The sequence below is a fragment of the Hyperolius riggenbachi genome, chromosome 6 (genome assembly GCF_040937935.1).
Source record: "Hyperolius riggenbachi isolate aHypRig1 chromosome 6, aHypRig1.pri, whole genome shotgun sequence".
NCBI lineage: Eukaryota > Metazoa > Chordata > Amphibia > Anura > Hyperoliidae > Hyperolius > Hyperolius riggenbachi.
This window is the reverse complement of record NC_090651.1, coordinates 91,676,032-91,699,510: the sequence shown is the minus strand read 5'-3', so window position 1 is coordinate 91,699,510 and position 23,479 is coordinate 91,676,032. Positions and strand designations below refer to the sequence as shown.

Genomic DNA, 23,479 nt, shown 5'->3' with positions numbered 1-23,479 from the left:
GTAATTAAAACCCATGTATTTTATTTGTCCCGCTTATTACACCATTTAAATTATGTCCCTATCACAATGTATGGCGCCGATATTTTATTTGGAAATAAAGATGCATTTTTTCAATTTGCGTCCATCACTATTTACATGCCTATAATTAAAAAATTATATTAATATACTCCTTTGACATGCATATTTAAAAAGTTCAGACCCTTATGCTGGGGATACACGGTACGTTTCTGTACCGTGTATCGACCCACTGATCCGGCCAGCTGATAATTTTCAGCTGGCCCGATCATGCCGCTCGACCCGCGGCCGTTCAATTCCCGACGGCGGACAATGGCAGGTAATCGAGCAGCTGATAAGCACCACCGGCGGGGACAAGCGGGGAATCGATCTGCGGGGACGCGGCGGGGGTCGATCCGGCGGCTAATCGGCCGCCGGGTCGACCCATGTATGCCCACCATTAGGTAGCTATTTATTTATTTATTTATTTATTTTAATTGTAATTTTTTTTTTTTTATTAATTTTATTTGGGTATTTTTTGATGTGGGAGGTAAACAGCTAACTTTAAATGTTAAAAAATGTATTTATTTAATAAAAGTGGATGTGGGTGTAGTTTTACTATTTGGCCACAAGATGGCCACAGTCATAAAGTTCTGGGAGCGCTCAATCTCGTTCCCAGGAACAAGAATGAAGATGAGAAACTTTTTTTCACTTAGAAAAACTGTACCCTCTCATTAGAGGCTGTCGTTTTTTTTGGAGGGGGACTTTGATCAATGAATGTTCGTCCAGTTGGGCTTAAGTGGTTAAATCGGATCATATAAAAAAAATTGGAATCGCATGAAGTGTGCAAGAGGCCTAATAGATGTGTAATCTGTGTGGATATATTTATTGGATACTTTAGGGAGTCCCTTATATTGCATAGAAATGGTAAGATTAGACAACGAAGATTGGATCATTCGTGGCCATCATTAGGTAAAGGTAGCCATACATCCAGCGATTTTTGGCGGCTAATCGACCGAGACAAAACACACACACACGCCGATTCCTGATTGATTTTAGCATGAAATCTTGTGGGAATCTGCCTTGTGATGCTGCCGCTGTCCCTCTGTCTTGTGTCCCTGATGCCCGTGCAGTAATACTTTACCTGCCGCCGCCCGCGTCATTGTACGTCTGCATTTGAGCCCCCATGTGGTTGCTGGCATTATAGCACGTGTGTGACATCACACACGTGTCCCACTTACTATATGCTGGTAGTCACGTGGGGCCTGAATGCCTATTGAGACATGTGACCAATTTCTGAAATTAGTTAAATTGGCAATCGGCATGCTCTTGGCGGCACCAATTTTCATCAGATTTGATTATTGAATTTGATGGTCGATCGGCTGCCAAGTCTATAGATGTATGGCCACCTTTAGGGTTATTGGTTAAAGGGAACCTAAATCAAACACAAAAAAGTTTAACTTACCTGGTGCTTCTGCCAGCCCCCCTGCAACTGCCCTGTGGCTCACACAGTCGCTGAACGTTCCTCTGGTCCCCCACAGCACCCCTCTTCTGGCCGGGAGACTTTGAGAGTCGACAGCCACTGCACATGCGTGGTTGCGTGCATCCTCGTTCATGCTCTTCCCCTTGCTGGGAGCGTTCGGCGCAGTAGAGATTTACCCTTACTGCACATGCGCAGAGCACTCCCATCCACAGGAGTGCGATCAGGAGGCTCACACACTGGGGCCAGTCATCCAAATGAAAGAGGGGCGCTGCAAGGGACTGGAGGATGGCTCAGTGACTGCGCGGGCACAAGGCAGCTGCAGTGGGCTGGTAGGAGGCCCAGGTAAGTTTTTAGGGCCCTTTTCCACCAGCGCGTTTGCGCTGGCTGAATCGCAAAAACGCAAACCGCTAGCGATTTTACAATCGCTACGGTTTGCTTTTTAACATAGGAATCGCGGTAGGTCATTTCCACTACCGCGATTCGTTTTTACTTGATCGCGATCGCGCCGCGGAGCGACTTTTGCCGCGATTTTGCTATGCAGTGCATAGCATAGCAAAATCGCGGCCACGAACGTCGGGGAATCGCCGCTAATTGCGATTCAGCAATCGCTAGCGTTCAGCGTGAACGCTAGCGATTGCTAGTGGAAAAGGGCCCTTAAACTGTTTTTTTTTTGTGTTCGATTTAGGTTCTCTTTAAGAAAGGACAGATTTAACAGATCTGGAGATAGATTAGCTTCAATAAAGGATTAGTTAAAGGAGTCCATTCATCTAGTGATTATATCCTGATGCAACATAGACAATATCGTGCAAAACTGTAAAAGACAAATATGAACTAAAGTGCACAAAAATCTGAAAATGATCTGAGAAATAACTTGTGAAACAACCGCTAGCTGCAATGGCAAGACTGAATTCTGTGGAGCAGCCCATAGAGAAAGTCCATAAGGAGGCATGGTCGGAATAGCCCATTTCCGTTTCCGGCACAATTCCGCCATATAGAAATTCCGTTACCGTTCCATTCCGACGGTATACCGGGGCAGTTCCGCGGAATTCCGTCGGAAAAATCTCTCCTCCTCCTCCATCCATCCATCTATATCATGCAGTAGGGAATTGCAGATTTTCAAAACAGCTTATATACCATAGCTGGGATTTGAACCCAGAACCTAGTGTGTAGTAGGTATCTGTCTTAACCTCTAGACCATGACCCACACTACATGCTAAAGCTGGCGGTAGCATAAACCATACTCCATTATGATCAATTCGATAGAAAAAGTAGCATGATTAAGAATTTGTACTTTTTGAAAAGCATGCTTATATACCATAGCTGGGATTTGAACCCAGGACCTAGTGTGTAGTAGGTATCTGTCTTAACCTCTAGACCATGACCCACACTACATGCTAAAGCTGGCGGTAGCATAAACCATACTTCCATTATGATCAATTCGATAGAAAAAGTAGCATGATTAAGGATTTGTACTTTTTGAAAAGCATGCTTATATACCATAGCTGGGATTTGAACCCAGGACCTAGTGTGTAGTAGGTATCTGTCTTAACCTCTAGACCATGACCCACACTACATGCTAAAGCTGACGGTAGCATAAACCATACTTCCATTATGATCAATTCGATAGAAAAAGTAGCATGATTAAGGATTTGTACTTTTTGAAAAGCATGCTTATATACCATAGCTGGGATTTGAACCCAGGACCTAGTGTGTAGTAGGTATCTGTCTTAACCTCTAGACCATGACCCACACTACATGCTAAAGCTGGCGGTAGCATAAACCATACTTCCATTATGATCAATTCGATAGAAAAAGTAGCATGATTAAGGATTTGTACTTTTTGAAAAGCATGCTTATATACCATAGCTGGGATTTGAACCCAGGACCTAGTGTGTAGTAGGTATCTGTCTTAACCTCTAGACCATGACCCACACTACATGCTAAAGCTGGCGGTAGCATAAACCATACTTCCATTATGATCAATTCGATAGAAAAAGTAGCATGATTAAGAATTTGTACTTTTTGAAAAGCATGCTTATATACCATAGCTGGGATTTGAACCCAGGACCTAGTGTGTAGTAGGTATCTGTCTTAACCTCTAGACCATGACCCACACTACATGCTAAAGCTGACGGTAGCATAAACCATACTTCCATTATGATCAATTCGATAGAAAAAGTAGCATGATTAAGGATTTGTACTTTTTGAAAAGCATGCTTATATACCATAGCTAGGATTTGAACCCAGGACCTAGTGTGTAGTAGGTATCTGTCTTACCCTCTAGACCATGAACCACACTGCATGGTAGTAGGTATCTGTCTTACCCACTAGTAAGGCTGAGGCTGGAGAGGCTGCAGCCTCAGGGCGCAGTGTAGGAGGGGTGCACAATTCATTCAGCTGTCATTCCCAATTGTGTTTGAAGCAGAAAGAAATAAGAAAAGGTGATACATGGCAGCGACTGCAAGCCAGATAAGTAGAGATTAAGGTGTTGGGGGTGGGGGCCCTGGGGCACCTCTTAGTGTAATAGCAATCAGTGTGTGACAGCTGGGGTGGGAGGGATGGAGGGGGCGCACTTTGCTGTCTCAGCCTTGGGTGCTGAAGGACCTTGTCCCACCTCTGACCACACTACATGCTAAAGCCTGGCCCTGAGTGTGGTTGATGGTCTAGAGCAGTGGTCCTCAAACTAAGGCCCGCGGGCCGAATGTGGCCCCCTAAGGCTTTCTTACCGGCCCCCCACACAGAAAATGTATTGCTTATAAATGCAGTCAGCTACATCTTTAAATATTGGTGGTCCACATATGGAATAGCAGTGCAGCACCCCCCATCCACATGGAAGCCAGAATGCAGAAATTTTGCTGGTTTCCAATCAAATTCCACATCAGGTGACACTGCTGTCCAATTGGCTTGCAGATTGTCACCTGGGTATGCTTCACTGTCTGGTCCGCAAAGACTTCTACATCATTTTATCTTTACTCCGGCCCACCAGCGGTCTGAAGTATGTTGACCCGGCCCTCAACCCAAAACGTTTGGGGACCCCTGGTCTAGAGGGTAAGACAGATACCTACTACACACTAGGTCCTGGGTTCAAATCCCAGCTATGGTATATAAGCATGCTTTTCAAAAAGTACAAATCCTTAATCATGCTACTTTTTCTATCGAATTGATCATAATGGAAGTATGGTTTATGCTACCGCCAGCTTTAGCATGTAGTGTGGGTCATGGTCTAGAGGTTAAGACGGATACCTACTACACACTAGGTCCTGGGTTCAAATCCCAGCTATGGTATATAAGCATGCTTTTCAAAAAGTACAAATCCTTAATCATGCTACTTTTTCTATCGAATTGATCATAATGGAAGTATGGTTTATGCTACCGCCAGCTTTAGCATGTAGTGTGGGTCATGGTCTAGAGGTTAAGACAGATACCTACTACACACTAGGTCCTGGGTTCAAATCCCAGCTATGGTATATAAGCATGCTTTTCAAAAAGTACAAATCCTTAATCATGCTACTTTTTCTATCGAATTGATCATAATGGAAGTATGGTTTATGCTACCGCCAGCTTTAGCATGTAGTGTGGGTCATGGTCTAGAGGTTAAGACAGATACCTACTACACAATAGGTCCTGGGTTCAAATCCCAGCTATGGTATATAAGCATGCTTTTCGAAAAGTACAAATCCTTAATCATGCTACTTTTTCTATCGAATTGATCATAATGGAAGTATGGTTTATGCTACCGCCAGCTTTAGCATGTAGTGTGGGTCCTGGTCTAGAGGTTAAGACAGATACCTACTACACACTAGGTCCTGGGTTCAAATCCCAGCTATGGTATATAAGCATGCTTTTCAAAAAGTACAAATCCTTAATCATGCTACTTTTTCTATCGAATTGATCATAATGGAAGTATGGTTTATGCTACCGCCAGCTTTAGCATGTAGTGTGGGTCATGGTCTAGAGGTTAAGACAGATACCTACTACACACTAGGTCCTGGGTTCAAATCCCAGCTATGGTATATAAGCTGTTTTGAAAATCTGCAATTCCCTACTGCATGATATATATGGATGGAGGAGGAGGAGGGAGATTATAAAATTTCCGCGGAATTCCGTTTGAGAGGTATAGGAATTCCGATTTGACTACTGGAATCGGAATTAACCTAATTCCGGCCGGAATCACGGAATTCATAATTCCGCGGGAATTTTCCGAGCATCCCTATTTATCCCAGTAAAGTAGATGAGTAGGCCGGCATCGGTGGAAGGCAGAGAGACAGAGGGTCCCCTCAAATGGACCCACTAGTTCCGTGGGCGTTTCCCGCTTTATCAAGGAGAGAGGGGGGAAGCAGGAAATTTGGGCGCATGAGGCAAGTGGACAAAAAGGACGCAGCCATTCACTCCCATAATAAATATCGTTTGATGGGCGCCGAACAGTAAAAAAGGGTGCCATGAGATTAACATTTTCAAATGGCGCCCGGAGATAATTAACGTTTTCAAACTGCGCTCGTGGTGATTTAAGTTTACAAAATGCGCCCGTGACGAATAACGTTTACAGAAATACTAAACATATCTATCGTATTTAACTAAAATGTTGTTTAAAATTTTATCCCTTACTATTTGTAAAACATTATTCACATAATAAAGCGATCAATAAGTAAATTGTAATATATTTTTTTACAGTCACTATTTGTAAAACATTATTATCCACACAATAAAGTGATCACTAAGTGAAGTCTCAGGGTTAGGCACCCCCAGGGCGGGTCTTATGGTTAGGCAGCCCCAGGGGGGAATTGGGGCTAGGCACCCCCGGGGGGGGGGGGGGGGAGGAGGTGTCTTAGGGTTAGGCACCACCAGGGTGGGTCTAAGGGTTAGGTATAGGTAGAGGGAGGGTTCTGTGTGAGAGTAGGGTTAGGTTTAGTTGTAGTAAAATGTTAATAATATTTACTAATGTTTTACTACAGTTATTACGAATGTACATTTTTCAGATTTTATTATATGAAGAAACGATAAATGAAGGTTATACACAATATATACAAGGTTATACACAATATTATACAATTATGATTATACATATATTATCGTTTTTTAACAAACGTAGTAATAAGTTTCGCTTTTAAAACAGGGAAGATGATCATTTTCACAATTTGCCATTTTCCTACACATTATTAAATGTTTTTTAATTTGTAAAACATTATTGTAAACGAATACAACACAACAAATACAACACAATATTTTTCTAAACGCTATTACCGCTTATCATTTACACCACGTTCCCTTTTTCCCCCGACGCCCTTTTTGCACTGACGCGAGAGGCGGACAACCGTTGCGGTGCCTGTCTACTGTTTTACTCTACTGGGCTAAGTATACTCCTTATGCACTTTCTCCATGGGCTGCTCCTATCACAGAATTCAGTCTTGCCATTGCAGCTAGCGGTTGTTTCACAGCACGTATGGTTATTTCTCAGATGGTTTTCAGATTTTTGTGCACTTTGGTTCATATTTGTCTTTCAGTTTTGCCTATGTAGCATCAGGATATAATATATAAGGTGTCACTGTCTCATGCATACTGAACCCGGGTTCTACCCCTGAGGACTCATAATTGAATCTTCAGTGGGATTACTTTATACCAAATTATCATTGTGTAATGTTATCCTCTTTATTGCATCGTGTATGTATTTGATTGCAGGCAGAGAGTTTTATGGGTTGTCTATTAATTGATTTTACTTATGAATCATCATGAAGTGTATTAATATAAGATATTGTTCCAATAAAGTTGTATTTTGATACTTGCCTTTAAAGTGGTCTGAAAGCCAGCATTTCTACTTTGCTCTAAAAGATTCCTCACAGCTCGAAAGCTACTATCCCAGAATTTTTTATTTTTTTATTTTATTTTTTAGTAGAACAGCCCTGAAATTGTTAAACAAAGCACTTTGTCCTGCTATTCACCTTCAAATCTGCATCCAGACTGGAGAAAACAGTATCTTTGCTTGCATTCCAATGTTGATACATGTGTGTAAACACAGTGTAACAAGTGAAAAGGAGCTCTCTGTGAAGCTCTCTGTGCTTCAAGCACACAAACCGCTCAGAACAGCTAATTAGAAGATGTTAATATATAATAAAAAGCAGTTTGAATAAAATGTCATGGCAGGTTTCAGGGCAAGATAAACTACACTTTGGAAACGTGTAATTTTGTTAACAGACAATATTACTTATGCACAAAAGCAAATATGATAACTGTATGAGTAATAAAAAGTAGGAAAGCACATTTTTTATTGAATGTTATGTCAGTTTCAGACCACTTTAGTTACATCTCTTGAGTGGTGCTGTTTTTTGCTGGGTTTCTTTTCTCTAAGTACTATTATACACATTTCACAGACAGCTCATGGCTGCGCGATATTGCAGAGCTACCGCTCAGGCTCAGCCGAAAAAGCAGAGCCCTTTCACCTCTGTGCTAGTCCGCAGGTGTAGGCTGCCTGCGCAGTGCCGGTTTCCAGGGGTCTCAGCAGTGAAATGGTGAGGAGGAAGGTGATAGGGGAAGCCACTGGAGGATCCAAAGCCTTCCCTCTACTGAGATAAGTAATCAAATTGGGACCTTTTTTTCCCTTCAGGGAAATACAGTAACTACTAATAGTATATACTGTATACTTCTTTATTTTCAGTAAAATGAAGTGTATATAGTAAAATGAAAATCCATCTACTGTAATAATGGCAGAAGTGCTAGCATGAGATATCCTGGAAGGGAGAATAAAACTGAATTCCCCTAGGCACCGTGTACTAGGATGTAATGCTGGATACACCATGCGTTTCCGCGTTCGATGCGTCCGTTGATACGCATCGATTCGATTATTTCCGACATGTCCGATTCAAGCTTCGATGGATCGTTAGGTCGATTTGCCATACTTTACATGGCAATCGACCTAAAAATCATCGAAATTCGTTCGGAAATGCTCGGAAATGATCGAATCGACGCGTATCGACGGACGCATTCGACGCGGAAACTCATGGTGTGTATGCAACATAAGAAGGATGTTAATAAACACCTTTGGGGCCATCTAATCACTGGGTTGAAACCCATTATCACAGGCCTGCTAATTGCTGTAACCACCATAATCTGGCCAGCAATACACATCCATACTGAGAAGCACACACAACACCATAATTTAGAATGAGATCTGTTCACTACCCATTCATTATAAGATAATGTCTTATTTAGTGCATGTATATCCTTTTATCCTGCTTTACAGGGTGTAACCTGATTACCAGGCCTGGATTTACATCACACGAGCCTATAGGCACAGATGTCCTGGCACCCTAGACTTCACCCTCCTTGAACCTACAAAGCCCCACCGAACCGCATCACAAGGGTGCTGACTGTCCCAGCTGTCACTTACTCTCTTACTTCCCTGCCCATCGTAGCTATAGGTGTCCCTTAGCATTAGGTAGCCAGAAGTACCGTCAGTATTAAGTAGCTAGAGGTGTCCCCAAGTATAAGATAGAGGAACCTCAGTATTAAGTAGCTAGTAGTACCCCTGACTGAAGGGAGAACTCATCAGTGTAACCACTCTACGCTCTGCTCAGGATTCTGCATAGGGAAGGAAGGAGAGGAGGCACTAGGGGAGGGGAGTGAGCCACCTTTCCATCATCAGGCACCTGTAGGCACATGCTTACAGTGCCTTATGGTACATCCGGTTCCACTGATTACACATAATTCTTGTGGAATACAGCGGTGACAGTTGCCAAAAAAACTTTTTGCCTTTTGCGGGTACACACAATGCTATTTTCCGTCCGATCGATGGGAATCGGACAATTATTCCCATTATGTCCAATCTACTCCCGTTCAATAACAGGATCGTTTTTCTAAAGTTAGCATGGGAAAATCGATTCCTTATCAGGAGCAGTTTAGACATGCCTGTCAGATTACCCAGCGATCAGATGGGAAAATGTATCATGTGTACCCAGCATTAAAGTAGAACTGAACTGAGTAGGATAAGAAGGTTTCCATATTTATTTCCTTTTTAAACAATACCTGTTGCCTGGCTGATCCTCTACCTCTATCTTTAACCATAGACCCTTGACAATCAATCAGACCAGAGATTTTTGACTGAAGTCTGACTTACTCTAGTCAGACTTCAGTTGCAAGCTGCATGCTTGTTTCAGGTGTGTGAACCAGATACAGGTAGTCCTCGGTTAACGAACTAGATAGGGACTGTAGCTTTGTTCTTAACCTGAATCCGTTCTTAAGTCGGGATGCTGTGCTATCTTTGCCTACCATGTGCCCCCCTTTGGCTCCAGTGTCCCCCTATGTGCCTCTCTGTCTTGCTCTGTGCCTGATTGCCCCTTCAGTGCCCGTTTCTCCCCCCTCTGTGCATCTCTGTCTGTTCCCCAGGGCCTCTGTAACGATCGGTGTAGCAACACAGATGTCTGATTATGTGTGATCTTCAGAATCACCAATAATAGACACTATACCTGATTATATGGTGATCTGCAGAATCACCAATAATGCAAGTATAGCTAACAGGATAATGCAATAGTGTATAGTGCTTGGTGCAACAGTAACAGAGTAGAATAACTAGGCCTCACCAGAGGAGCTGGTGGGCACTATTAGAACACAGTATCGGATAGATAGATAGAACCTCACCAGAGGAGCTGGTGGGAACTATTAGAACACAGTTACTCGACTAGTTTGGCAGAACCTCACCAGAGGAGCTGGTGGGTACTATTAGAACACAGTTACTGACTAGTTTGGCAGAACCTCACCAGAGGAGCTGGTGGGTACTGTTAGAACACAGTTACTGACTAGTTTGGCAGAACCTCACCAGAGGAGCTGGTGGGAACTGTTGGAACACCTCACCAGTGGCAAGGGCCCACTGGTGAGTAGAGAGGTCAGACAGGCTGGGTTCGGCAACTGAGAGACAGATACAGTACAGAATCAGTAAGCAAGAGAGTAGTAAGTATTCAGGCAGTGTTTCAGCAACTAGATCAGATGGGCAGAGGTACAGAATCAATAAGCAAGAGCAGAGTCAGAGATAGCCAGAGTCATACACAGAGTATCAAATATACAGTAATAATAATAATCCTAGTCTTGTGTGAAATCCCTGGTTTCCTCCCAGATCAAAGCACACAGGATACTAGTCTAAGGTCTGAGCGCTAACACGTATGTATTCGTAACCACAGACAAGTTGCAAGTGAAGACCAGCTGCTTAAGAAGCCGCAGTGACCCAGTGGCATGCCCCCGAAGCCCATCCCGAGCAGCGGTCGCGTCCTATGACGAGACGCAACCCGTGGGTTAGGTGACGCGTCTCCTCACCGCATAAAGGTAGCCCCGCTGAACGCGCGCACGCGCTAGGGCGACATGACGAAAAACAGAAAGACCCGTCCTCGGCGTGCTAGACGCCCGAGGTATGGGAGTGTGACTGGACCGAGAGGCAGAGGCAGCTGTGGCGGCGGCACCGTTCGCCGCAGCTGCCCTAGTGATATTTATTACAGCCTCCTATTGTACCCTCTGTTTCTCCGCCCCCCCCCCCCCCCGTTCCTCCATTTTTACCGCCCTGTGTCCCTTTCCCCTCACTCTCCCTATGGACTCACCTTCCAGCTCGAGTCCAACGCTGTCTGTTGCCCGCTCTCTGCCTCCTGCTCCATATAGCCGCGTACAGCCACCGCTAGATGCCGCATCCATTCACTTCCTGTATTGTCATGTGAAATGCAGGTTCCTGTATGTCACTCACATGACATACAGGAAGCGAATGGATGCGGCATCTAGCAGTGGCATCTAGCGGTGCCTGTGCGCGGCTATACGGAGCAGGAGGCAGAGAGTGGACAACACACAGCGTTGGACTCGGTTTGGAGGTCAGTCCAACACTGCTGGGGACATGCGGCGACACTCGGAGGAAGTTTGAAGCTGTTTCTTCAAACTTCCCCCATGCGGAAATGACGTCATCGTGAGGGGATCGGGCCGTTCATATCGGCGGGACGTTCGTATGTCGGGCGTACGTAACCCGAGGACTACCTGTACTTCAGCCACAGAGAACAGCAGGACTGTTGTGGAACTGGAATGGTTTAAAAGGAAATAAATATGGCAGCGTCCATATCCCTCTTAGTTCAGGTGTCCTTTAACTATATGATTTTTTTTCTATAACACACTTTTTTGAAGTAAAGGTTACCATGCACTATGTTTTTAGTAGATAAGTTATATTCTAAATCTATAGAAAAAGTAAGGACATCAATCTGTTTGTACGTTCTATCAATCAAGCCTTCATCTGACATGTCCGTTTCTTATTTTATTGGGAATTCTTGGAGTTTAGGAAGAGGGGTGGGAGGGTTGATGTAGCGGTACACAATTGAGGTTGCGATAGCTCTGCATTGGCCAGTATGATTATTATTAGATACAATTTTTGATTTAAATTTGATCTAATATTTAATTTTGCTAGGTGGTAGAACAAGTAGATGATGCATGTTATGCTAGGTACACACAATGCAATTTTCTGACAGATTTACTGTCATATCCACTATTTCCAACATGTCTGATCTGATTTCTGATCGATTTTTCCATTACTTCTGTCCTAGTGACAGCTGAGTTTTGTATGCCTGTCAGGAGCCCATTTCATCAGTTTTGGTGGAACCATTTTTAACTCACTTAGTAGTTCTTTGTAGGTACGCTGGGCAAGTCTCTGTAACACTGCTACTGCCTATAGAGCGCGCCCTAGTGGTTGCAGCTCTGGCGCTTTGAGTCCGCCAGGAAAAAGCTCAATATAAATGTTCTGTGTTTGTCTGTGTTTGCTGTGTGACGCCATTACTTACTTCTGTGTCCTGCTGCAAACAATCGTTACAAGTTTATGTCCTATTGGCTTTATAACAATATGTTTTGGCCATTGTGATCAATGCAGCTTGATATATTGAGGTCTGGTAAAACATTTCTGTCCTCTAAAGGTGCCCATACATCTATTGATTTTGGCGGCCGACTGACCAATCTATCTCTGATCGAGATTGCGCCGAGCTCGCTGATATAATACAGAGGCGCCGAGCTCGCTGATATAATACAGATGCTGTGACTCCTACTGTATTTTGCCTGAGGAAGCGGGATGTATGGCCCGTGAAACGCGTTGCATTGTTTTTTGGAGTTCCGAATAAATTGTTGACTGTCTGAATCGCAGTCCTTGCCTGTGTCTGTTTGGAGGGGGTAAGACCACCGCTGCCTCCTCTGTTTAACCAGTTGGTTTTTTAAGTTCATTTAATTACCTTTTATTCTTTTGGCGCCTCTGTATCTTGTACACTACATTGAGTCCACCCTGGGTGGAGGGTTGTTACCCTATTTTCCTGTCTACAGAGAGCGACTTTTTATTCCTGAGTGGGGTCAGGATTGTTCTCCCCACCTGCCTATACAGTGGTTGCCTATTGGTAACCCTGGTTTGTGAGTATAATTTTAACTTCTCATTTATTTTGTTGTCCCCAAGACGAATTACACTATTGGGGCTCTTGTTGTCCCTCTGCTTTATCTATCTCTGATCGAATCTGATTGGAAAGAGATCTGTTGCTTCCCTCCTTTTGTTAAAAATGGGACGAAACTGCTCTGGATTCTCTAGCTTGGCAGTGGATTTTTAAGAATCTGTGGGTCGTTTGAAATGCCTACATGCTTACAAGCCTACAAGCTTATGTAATTGCAAGATGGTATATACGGTAACTCCTCACCCTCACAAATTTGGTTTAATGTATTAATTGGACATGCTGCAAGATGTTTGGCCAACATGCTCGACCGGGTGCATGGCTGTAATGGCGTGCAAAAATCGAACTACGAGAGTGACAGAATCCCCAGCCACTGTCTACTAGTGCACATGTAAGCTCCCTTTCCCTCCGGTGTCCCTGCATTGATGCTTTACCTGTTCCGCCATCCGCCGCTGTATCCAGACTTCTCTACTAGGTTTGTGCCCCACATGGTAGCCATGTGGGGCATTAAACCACATGGGGCACAAACCTGGATGCGAAGTCCTGACAGACTGGTGGATGCCGTGACAGGCAAGTTATTAAAGCAGGGGCAAGGGGGGGGGGGGGGTACATGTACACTAGGGGGTGGTGTCGCAAGGCTGACTGCCATAAGAATTGACAATTGCTTTGACAATGTTCAAAGCAATTGATTGAAAAGAATCGATTCAGAGGTAATTAATTCCTGCCACACACTTCAAATCAATTTCTTATAGATTTCAGCAGGGGATCGATCAAACCTCAGCATTGCAGTGTTCGTAGCAGTGCAATGCTATGGCCCATCGATCTACCCATGCTCTTGCCCCACCCCCAAAGGACCTACATTTTACCTCCTGTGTGATCAATACTTTCAATTGATTTTTGGTCAAAATCGGCGTCTATTTGAAAAGGGCGCCTGGATAAAAAGGGCGCCTGTTGTAGCCCATATATGCCAACTTCGGCTGCAAAGGGTGCCTGGTGTAGCCGAAAAAGCTAGTTTTAGTTTATAAAAAGGATGCTGTTATAGGCAAAATTTGTTGGGCTATAAAAGGGCTCTAGATATAGCTGAGAAAAGTGATTACTATGACCTAACTTCTCCCTACTCGCACAGAACACTCCCCTGGTGGTGCCTAACCCTAAGCCCTCCCTGGTGGTGCCTAACCCTAAGCCCTCCCTGGTGGTGCCTAACCCTAAGCCCTCCCTGGTGGTGCCTAACCCTAAGCCCTCCCTGGTGGTGCCTAACCCTAAGCCCTCCCTGGTGGTGCCTAACCCTAAGCCCTCCCTGGTGGTGCCTAACCCTAAGCCCTCCCTGGTGGTGCCTAACCCGAAGATCCCCCAGGTGGTGCCTAACCCGAAGACCCCCCCCAGGTGGTGCCTAACCCTTAGGGCTTGATTCACAAAACAGTGCTGACCAGGGCCGGCCTTAGGTTTCACAGCGCCCTGAGCGTAACCAGATTTTGGTGCCCCCCCATTCATCCTCTTCGCAGGCACGCACGCACGCACACACACACGCACACACACGCCTAACTGTATATAGGCAGCAGATACGCCCTTTAGTGTATATAGACAGTCAAAACAGATTCCCCCCCCCACTTTTTTGTATGTAGGTAGATCCCCCCCTTTAGTATCATATAGGCAGATCCCCCCCCCTTAGTGTATATAGGCTACTAGTCTTATATATGTAGGCAGATCCCCCCCTTTAGTATATATAGGCTGCCTATATATACTAAAGGGGGATCTGTCTACATAAACAAGACTAGCAGCCTATATACACTAAGGGGGATCTGCCTATTATAGGCAGATGCCCCCCTTAGGCCCCCTTTACACTTAATCAGTTGTTATGCGTTAGTGTGCGTTAGTACGCGTTTTTTCCATAGCAGTGCATTGGTAAGAAGATTTCAGTTAAAACGTGTTAAGTGTGAAAGGAGCCATAGGAACACATGAGACTTACTTTGAAAACCAGTTTTCTTTCCGTTTTAACTGAGAGCAACTGATTAAGTGTAAAAGGGCCCTAAGTGTATATAGGCTGCTAGTCTTGTACATGTAGGCAGATCCCCCTTTAGTGTATATATAGGCAGATCCCCCCCTTTAGTGTATATATAGGAAGATATATACACTAAGGGGGGGGATCTGCCTATATATACACTAAATGGGGGATCTGCCTACATATACAAGACTAGTAGCCTATATACACGAAGGGGGATCTATCTATTATAGGCAGATCCCCCCCTTAGTGTATATAGGCTACTAGTCTTGTAGGCAAATCCCACCTTTAGTGCATATATATTAGGCAGATCCCCCCTTAGTGTATGGGCAGCAGGGTGGCGTAGTGGTTAGCTCTCTCGCCTTGCAGCACATGGTCCCTGGTTCGAATCCCGGCCAGGACGCTATCTGCAAGGAGTTTGTATGATCTCCCCGTGTCTGTGTGGGTTTTCTTCGGGCACTCCGGTTTCCTCCCACAAACATACAGATAAGTTAACTGGCTTCTCCCTAAAAGATTGTCCCTAGACTATGATACATGGAAAATATACATACACATATGACTATTCTAGGGACTATATTGTGAGCCCCTCTGAGGGACAGTTAGTGACAAGACAATATATACTCTGCACAGCGCTGCGTAATATGTCAGCGGCATATAAATACTTAAACAAATAGTGTATATATAATATATACTAAGGGGGATCTGCCTAATATATATATATATATATATATATACTAAAGGGGGGATCTGCCTACATATACAAGACTAGTAGCATATATACACTAAGGGGGGGATCTGCCTATTATAGGCAGATCCCCCCCCCCCCTTAGGTAACATAGGCTACTAGTCTTGTAGGCAGATCCCCCCTTTAGTGTGTATGTATACAGGCAGACCCCCACTTAGTGTAATATATATATATATATATATATATATATATATATATATATATATATATATATATATATATATATATATATATATATATATATATATATACAGTGGCGTAGCTAAGGAGCTGTAGGCCCCGATGCAAATTGTACAATGGGGCCCCCCAAGCACCCTATACATAACAATTGATACGACGCACCAAAACCTGCCAATGGCAACTACAGTGTCAGAGGTGCAAGAAGGGGATGGAGAGGAGTTTGTTAATGATTATCACTATTCAAAGTATCTATAGAAGTGATTATTATGAGCACAGGACCAAGAGAGGGGTAATACTGTAGTTGAGGGAGGGCCCTTCGGGGCCCCTTTGTCCCAAGGGCCCCGATGCGGTCGCAACCTCTGCAACCCCTATTGCTACGCCCCTGTATATATATATATATATATATATACACACAGTATATAGGCTTAGTCTGTAACACCACAAAAGCATATATTGGGGTCCTGGGGAGCGGAGCCTTACTTTTACTGGTGGTCATGGGGAGATGGACAGCCCAGGTCTCGAGGACAGTCACACTCACTGTCACAGCCAGGTCAGGGCAGGGTGGCTGGCACTGGCACACCGCGCGCTTCCATCCTCCTATCATGACGGGGCCGGCGCGGGGCGGAGACTCTCACAATGCCTCCAAGAGGCCCCAGCAGTTGCTGGTCTTTGCCCCCATCACCCCCAGCGGCACCAGGGGGCGGAGCCAGAGGGAGACAGACCGTGCGTGCAATCCAGCTGGAGCACGCAGCCGCCGGCCGCCGCAAGTAAGAAAAAAAATTACAATATGCGGCCAGGGCGGCAGGAGAGTGGCGCGGCACCCCCCCCTGGAGGACGGCGGCCCGGCGCCCTGAGCGATCGCTTCGGTCGCTCAGGTCAAAGGCCGGCCGTGGTGCTGACTGTTAGTACGCTGTGAAAAGTGCTTTGCACGAAATTTCACGTGACAACGGTTATCACATGCAGAAATTCACGTTTGCGCGAATTTTTCGCGCGTTATTAGCGTGAAAAATTCATGTTCACGCACAAATGCGAATTTTTGCCCTCGATAAGTTTTTTTGTGAGAAAAACGTTAGCACCGTTTTGTGAATCAGGCCCTAAGACCCCCCCAGGTGGTGCCTAACCCTAATCCCTCCCAGGTGGTGCCTAACCCTAAGACAGCCCCTGGTGATTACTATGACCTAACTTCTCCTTACTCTCACACAGAACCCTAACCCCCCCCTGGTGGTGCCTAACCCTAAGACTCACCTGGTGGTGCCTAACCCCAAGACACCCCCCCCCCTTGCTTGTGATGCTTAATTCTAACCCCCCTGCACCCTCAAATCAAAAATCTTGGCTATAAAAGGGTGCCCTTTTGTAGCAGAATAAAAAACCTTGTAGCTGAATAAAAATATGGGCTACAGTAAGGCACCCTACTGTAGCCGAAAACCTTGTAGCCGAAAAAAATATGGTCTACAAAGGGGCGCCCTTTTGTAGCTGAAAACCTTGTAGCCAAATAAAAATTATGGGCTATAAAGGGGTGCCCTACTGTAGCCGAAAGTAGCCAAATAAAATATGGGCTACCAAGGGGCACCCGCTTGTAGCCTATATCAAAACTCGGGCGCCCTTTTCACCACCTTGTAGATGATCTTTGCAGAAATAACATTGATGTCTATGGAGGCACCCTTTTCATACAGGCAGCTCAGTCGCCCTTTTCAACCTATCCCCAAAATCGATTGATTTGACATTTTGAGGAATAGATTCCCAGTGGATGAAACAAATCTGCATATGGACACCTTTAATTTGGTGCCCAGAAATCTATTGAGTTTAGATGGTATCTTTGCAGGTTTGGCTCTTTCCTAAAAAGAAAAAAATAAAGTTATTACTCATCAATTTATTTCCATTTAAAGTGGATCCGAGATGAACTTTTACTCCTTGCATAATTGTGTTCCTTACATATAGTTTATAGGGCATTCCTCAAGCCAAATACTTGTTTTGTTTTGTTTTAATACTCTAATTTCCTATAAACTAAACCAGCCACACCCACAGCTTCTCCAGAGTGCCTTGGCGCCAGGGCCGGCCCGCTCATGAGGCGGGGTGAAACATTTGCCTCAGGTGGCAGATCTGGGGGGGAGGCACCCGCCTGTCCATGCGCTGGGGGCCGCCCGCCGAGCTGGAGGGGTAGCGGGCAGAAAGGGGGTATTGGGCCTAGTGGCGGGGAGGGGGGTCAGACCCCCCCTCCCTCGCCTGGGTCCCCCGATCTGCGCTCCCCTCCAGCGTTAAGTACAAGCCTGCCTATGATGAAGAGGCAACAGGCGGGGGAATCACTCACCTCTTCCGTGTTCCATCGTGCGCTCCACTGACGTCACTTCCTGCAAGGGCGTCCACTTACAATGCAGTGGGCGGCGTTGCAGGAAGTGACGTCAGTGTAGCACGCGATGGAACGTGGAAGAGGTGAGTGATTCCTCCGCCCGTTGCCGCCGCTAGGCCCACTTTCTGCCCGCTACCTCTCCAGCTCGGCGCCCCCCCCCCCAGCCGTGGTGATTTTTTCTAATTTTGCCTCAGGCGGCAAAAAGTCTAGGGCCGGCCCTGCTTGGCGCTTGCAAGGGATTGTGGGATTTCAGTCTGGGCAGGTGAAAAAGGTGTTACTAGCTATAGATTTCAGAGGCAGAGTTTTCACAATCTGAGAGCTGCAGTGCAGATACAGATCAGTTGCCTGTGTAATGGAGGAGATAAGAGTGGAGTTTTCACAGAATATGCAGATTAGCATGCCTAGATACAGATAAGCTTGCCTGTGTGTGTAATTGTGTAATAGTGACAAGCAGAAAACATGTCTGCTCCCATTGTATCACAGGGAAAAATATTAATATACTGTTGAAGCTGTTTGAAGATAGATTTGCTGTGTAAACTATCTAAACTTTAGATAAGATATATAGACAAGTCACTTGTTATATTTAGTTTTTCATCTTGGATCCGCTTTAAGGGTAAATTTATTTTTTATTTTTTTGCAATAACGATCCAAAGTTTTGCTAAAAAAACATGAAAATGCAATAAACAAGATTGCTTTGTTTCAACTATTCGTATAAGTATCTGAGATGTCTCTGGACTTCTGTATGGAAAGATAACACTACATTCTCATCTCTTTTTTTTTTTTTTTTCTTCCAGATGGGAGGATGTGCTTTCCCCTGTGTTACCCTGGGCTACTGACAGTTACAGGTTTGTCAGGTTAGTCCAAAAATTATGTTCTACTGTGTGACATTGCTAAAGCAGTACCCCAGGTGCAAAAGGGCACACTGCGACATAGCAGACTGGCTATGGCCTATTGGTCTTGTCGCCTTACAAAATGCAGAGCTGTGGAGTTGGTACAAAAATCATCCAACTCCGATTCCTCAGTTTATTGAAACCTCCGGCTTCAGGTACCCAAAATTGCTCCGACTTCACAGCCCTGACAAAATGTGGCCTTTCATCTACCTGAATTTCAAACAAAAAGTAAATCTCATGTTCTGTTTTCCCCTGATCACAAGCTTTAACAATGTATTTATTTGGTTGGGCAATCAGTTTCCTGGACATCACATCCTTGGTTAAAACCGGTGTCATACTGTGCACTTCGATCAGTGCTTTAGGGTGCAGATAGGGTTGTCTTAAAATTTAGGCAGTAGCCACTTAAAGAGGAACCTTAGCAAAAAGGGGGAAAAATAAGTCAATACATTGCAAATTGAGACGTAAAAAAAAAATAGTAGAGATCAAGAAATTAGCAAGAAGTTTTAAATCAGGATACCACCATTTATTGGCTAACTAAAAATGAACAAGAATAAGCAAGCTTTCGGCCTTGCAGCCTTCGTCGGGCTTGCATCTTCCCCTTGAAATTTGTTCATGTTGTTTGATCCACAATGAACCTGCATGTAATCATCTTTACTACTGGCAGACAAGAAAAGAACTAGACATAGCCACACCCACTAACATTGCAAAAAAGAAAAGAATTCTCATGGGAAAGCGAGTATCAGCTGGAGGGGTAGGTTACCTTTGCCCTGGGGCCCCATCGAGGGTTGAATGGGTCCTAGCCTCATGGGGTGTGGATGATCATGTGAATGATGAGAAATTGGTACTCAGGAGCTTGTTAATGATGTAAAGCAATTGGAACCACAGTCACTAACAACCCCATCGGTAATGCACTACACCAAATTGGACTGAAATCTTGCAGCACCCAGAAAGTCTCCCTGCCCAAGGAGGCACATGCAAAGGTCTTTCTTAGTTTGCCAGTGAAAAGTAATTTGGAGAAAGCTTGAAAAAAAGTGCTGTGGTCAGATGATACCAAAATAGAGGTCTTTGGAATCAACTTGAACAGCCATGTTTGGAGGAAGAAAAATATGAGTATAACTCAAAGAACACCATCCCCACAGTCAAGCTTCTTTGCTCCGGCACGGGCGTCCTTCCTGTTTTGTATGCGTGACCCAGCAGGTTAAACACTGTGTCTGGGGGAGTTTGCATGCTTGTGAGGTCCAGCTTAGGACTTTGCGCTTGCATGCTCAAAGTTTGGCATTTGCGCCTGTGCGGTGTCCAGAAGATAGTGCCAAACTGCATTAGGAAGAGTATAAAAGGCCAATGCTCCCCTTGTTTCTGGTGCTGTTGCTTTGACAGCTACTTTTGGTTCCTGTGTTCCTTGCTTGTGACCAATCCTCACTCCTGTCCTGTTGTGACCTGACTGCCTGCCTGACTATTCTTAATCTCTTTCCTCTGATTTGACTCCTGCTTCTGAACTCGACTCCATTGTCTGCTGCCGATCCTTGGCTTTGATCCCGATGTATGCCTGTCTGCTGCTTGTCCTGACTCTTGGCCTGAATATTGTTTACTCTTGCCTGCCACCTTCCCTGATTTCTAGCCTGGATACCATTTACTCTTGTCTGGTGCCTTCCCTGAACTTTTTTCTGATTCTTGGACTTGAAGTGTACTGTTCTTTCATTCACTGGCTGGAGTCATCCCAGGGGTGACCTGGGGGGCACTAGGGTGCAAAGACAATCATTCTCTGTTTTTCTTCTAAGGGTAGAGTACAATTGCAGGACAGTGCATTGAGAGGCCAATGAACCTTAAAGGGGTTCTCTGGTGGTGCTAAAAAAGCAAAAACTGACGCTTAGGGCCCATTCACACTAGAGCGTTTTTCCGCGATTTCAGCAAACACTCAAACGCTAGCACTTTTAAAAAGTGCTAGTGTAATAAAACCCTATGGGCCCGTACGTACTTGGGCGAATTGCGCTAATTGCCACAAATCGCCCAAAATCGTAAAACGCAAATGTGTCGCCTGCATCATTTCAGACAATTTCCCAGCGATCGCGTTTCAGTGCTATAGAAGCGCTAAACGCGATTGCAGAAAAATCGCCACAGTGTTCAGTGATTTTTTTTTTTTTTCTGCTGAAAAATCGCTCAGTTTCCTGCAGGCAGAACATGGTTTTCATTGAATTACTTTGGGCACCATTGCCAGTGAAGCCAGTCTAGCATGTACCATTGTGATATCCCCAAGAGAAAAATGAGCTTGCTTTTTTTGCCTAATTTGCTAGATGAAAGCAGTGGGAGCAGGGGCATAGCTAGAAATGACTGGGCCCCATAGCAAAAAAATGTTATGGCCCCCAAACACACACACACACACACACACACACACACACACACACACACACACACACACACACACACGACCTTCCAACGCCACAGACCTCAAACCTCCCACCCAAACATTCCTCCAGGACCCTCCACCCCAACATTCCCACACCCCTCCAAGTACAGTATAAGTAGACAGGTCTACAGGTGTCCCCAGTTTAGGTAGTAGTCAGGGGAGTAACTAGAAATCACTAGGCCCCCTTGTTTTAACTCATACATGAACATTATGGAAAATCCAAGTTGAAAATAAACTGTGAAGATAAACAATTTCATCCATCCTACTCTTGAAAAATATATTCATTTTTTTAGAACCTCCCAGTTTTATTTTCTGTTTTAAAAAGCTAAAAAAAGTAGGTTTAATGCTATTGGCTCATATGATGATGATTCAGCTTTTCCCATAGTCTCGCAGTTAGCAATCATGTGACCCCCAACAAGACAAATTCAGCAATCATGAGGCCCCCTATCAAGACAAATTCAGCAATCATGAGGCCCCCTATCAAGACAAATTCAGCAATCATGAGGCCCCCAAAATGAAAAATTCAACAATCATGAGGCCCCCAACAAGACAAATTCAGCAATCGTGAGGGCCCCAACAAGACAAATTCAGCAATCATGAGGCCCCCAACAAATGAGGCCCCCAACAAGACAAATTCAGCAATAAATGAGGCCCCCAACAAGACAAATTCAGCAGTCATGAGGCACATAGACAGCATTTCACATAAATAGGCAGAAAGCCCCCTTAATATAGTAGACACCTCTCACCTGGCTTCTGAATTATCCTGTACTGGCTGCTGTGCCTGGCAATACTGTTTTTGGCTGGATTGGGGATGGTGTGCAGGCTGAAAGGCCTGGCGGTGATGCTGTGGCCTGGCTGGCGGTGATGCTGTGGCCTGGCTGGCGGTGATGCTGTGGCCTGGCTGGCGGTGATGTGTGGCCTGGCTGGCAGTGATGTGTGCCCTGGCTGGCGGTGATGCTGTGGCCGGGTTGGCTGGCAGTGATGCTGTGGCCGATGCTGTGGCTGGGTTGGCGGTGATGCTGTGGCCGGGCTGGCGGTGATGCTGGGCTGTGCTTGGCTGGTTGAAGTAAATGCTGGCCTGACTGGTGGTGATGCAGTGGCCTTTTTGATGGTGATTCTGGGCTGGTTGGCTGGTGTTGATTTTGCACAGTGGGAGACATGGCAGCGCTTTCAAACAACCTCATACCTGAATGGTTTAACTGCAATGGTGAGCAGAGCTCCAGAAACTGGACTAAATTACACACCCAGCATACACTGCAGGCAAAGAGAGGGAGGGGGAATTAGTGATTAAGCTGCATCAGTGGGCAGAGCTCCAGAAACTGGACTATATTACACACCCTGCATCACTATAGACCAAGGGGGGGGGGGGGGGGGGGTGTTAGCTTCAGTGATAATTAGTGCACAAATTATGACCTAATAGACTTCCCCACTGCGGTGACGTACCCCCTTGGGGAAGACCTACCTCTAACCTAGCAATAAAAACATAATTCCTCGTGCTGCTATTCATAAATGGTATACACATTTCATAAGACAAGCAAAACAGACAAATGATAAGCGCTCAAGGATGCACCTGAATTGTGAGCCATCAGCGGCAATGCAGAGCCCCCTAGGGCTGAATACATGCCTCTAATGCAAAACAGATGCAAAATTATGTGCTAACTCTAATCTAAAAATTTTAGAGTGAATTTAAAACAGTGAAGGCAGCTAGCCACTAGTATACTTACATTTAATTTTGCACAGTGGGAGACATGGCAGCGCTTTCAAACAACCTCATACTATGAGGTTGTTTGAAAGCGCTGCCATGTCTCCCACTGTGCAAAATTAAATGTAAGTATACTAGTGGCTAGCTGCCTTCACTGTTTTAAATTCACTCTAAAATTTTTAGATTAGAGTTAGCACATAATTTTGCATCTGTTTTGCATTAGAGGCATGTATTCAGCCCTAGGGGGCTCTGCATTGCCGCTGATGGCTCACAATTCAGGTGCATCCTTGAGCGCTTATCATTTGT

The 23,479-nt window shown here is 44.9% G+C and overlaps 1 protein-coding gene across 1 annotated transcript in view; it reads left to right on the top strand.

Moving 5' to 3' along the window:
* LOC137522484 (histo-blood group ABO system transferase 2-like) overlaps positions 1-23,479 on the top strand; it is a 69,845-nt gene that overhangs the window by 17,035 nt on the left and 29,331 nt on the right. Inside the window, exon 3 of the mRNA XM_068242549.1 lies at positions 18,972-19,031. Within this exon, the coding sequence (XP_068098650.1) occupies positions 18,972-19,031 (60 nt within the window). The remainder of the gene's footprint in view (positions 1-18,971; positions 19,032-23,479) is intronic.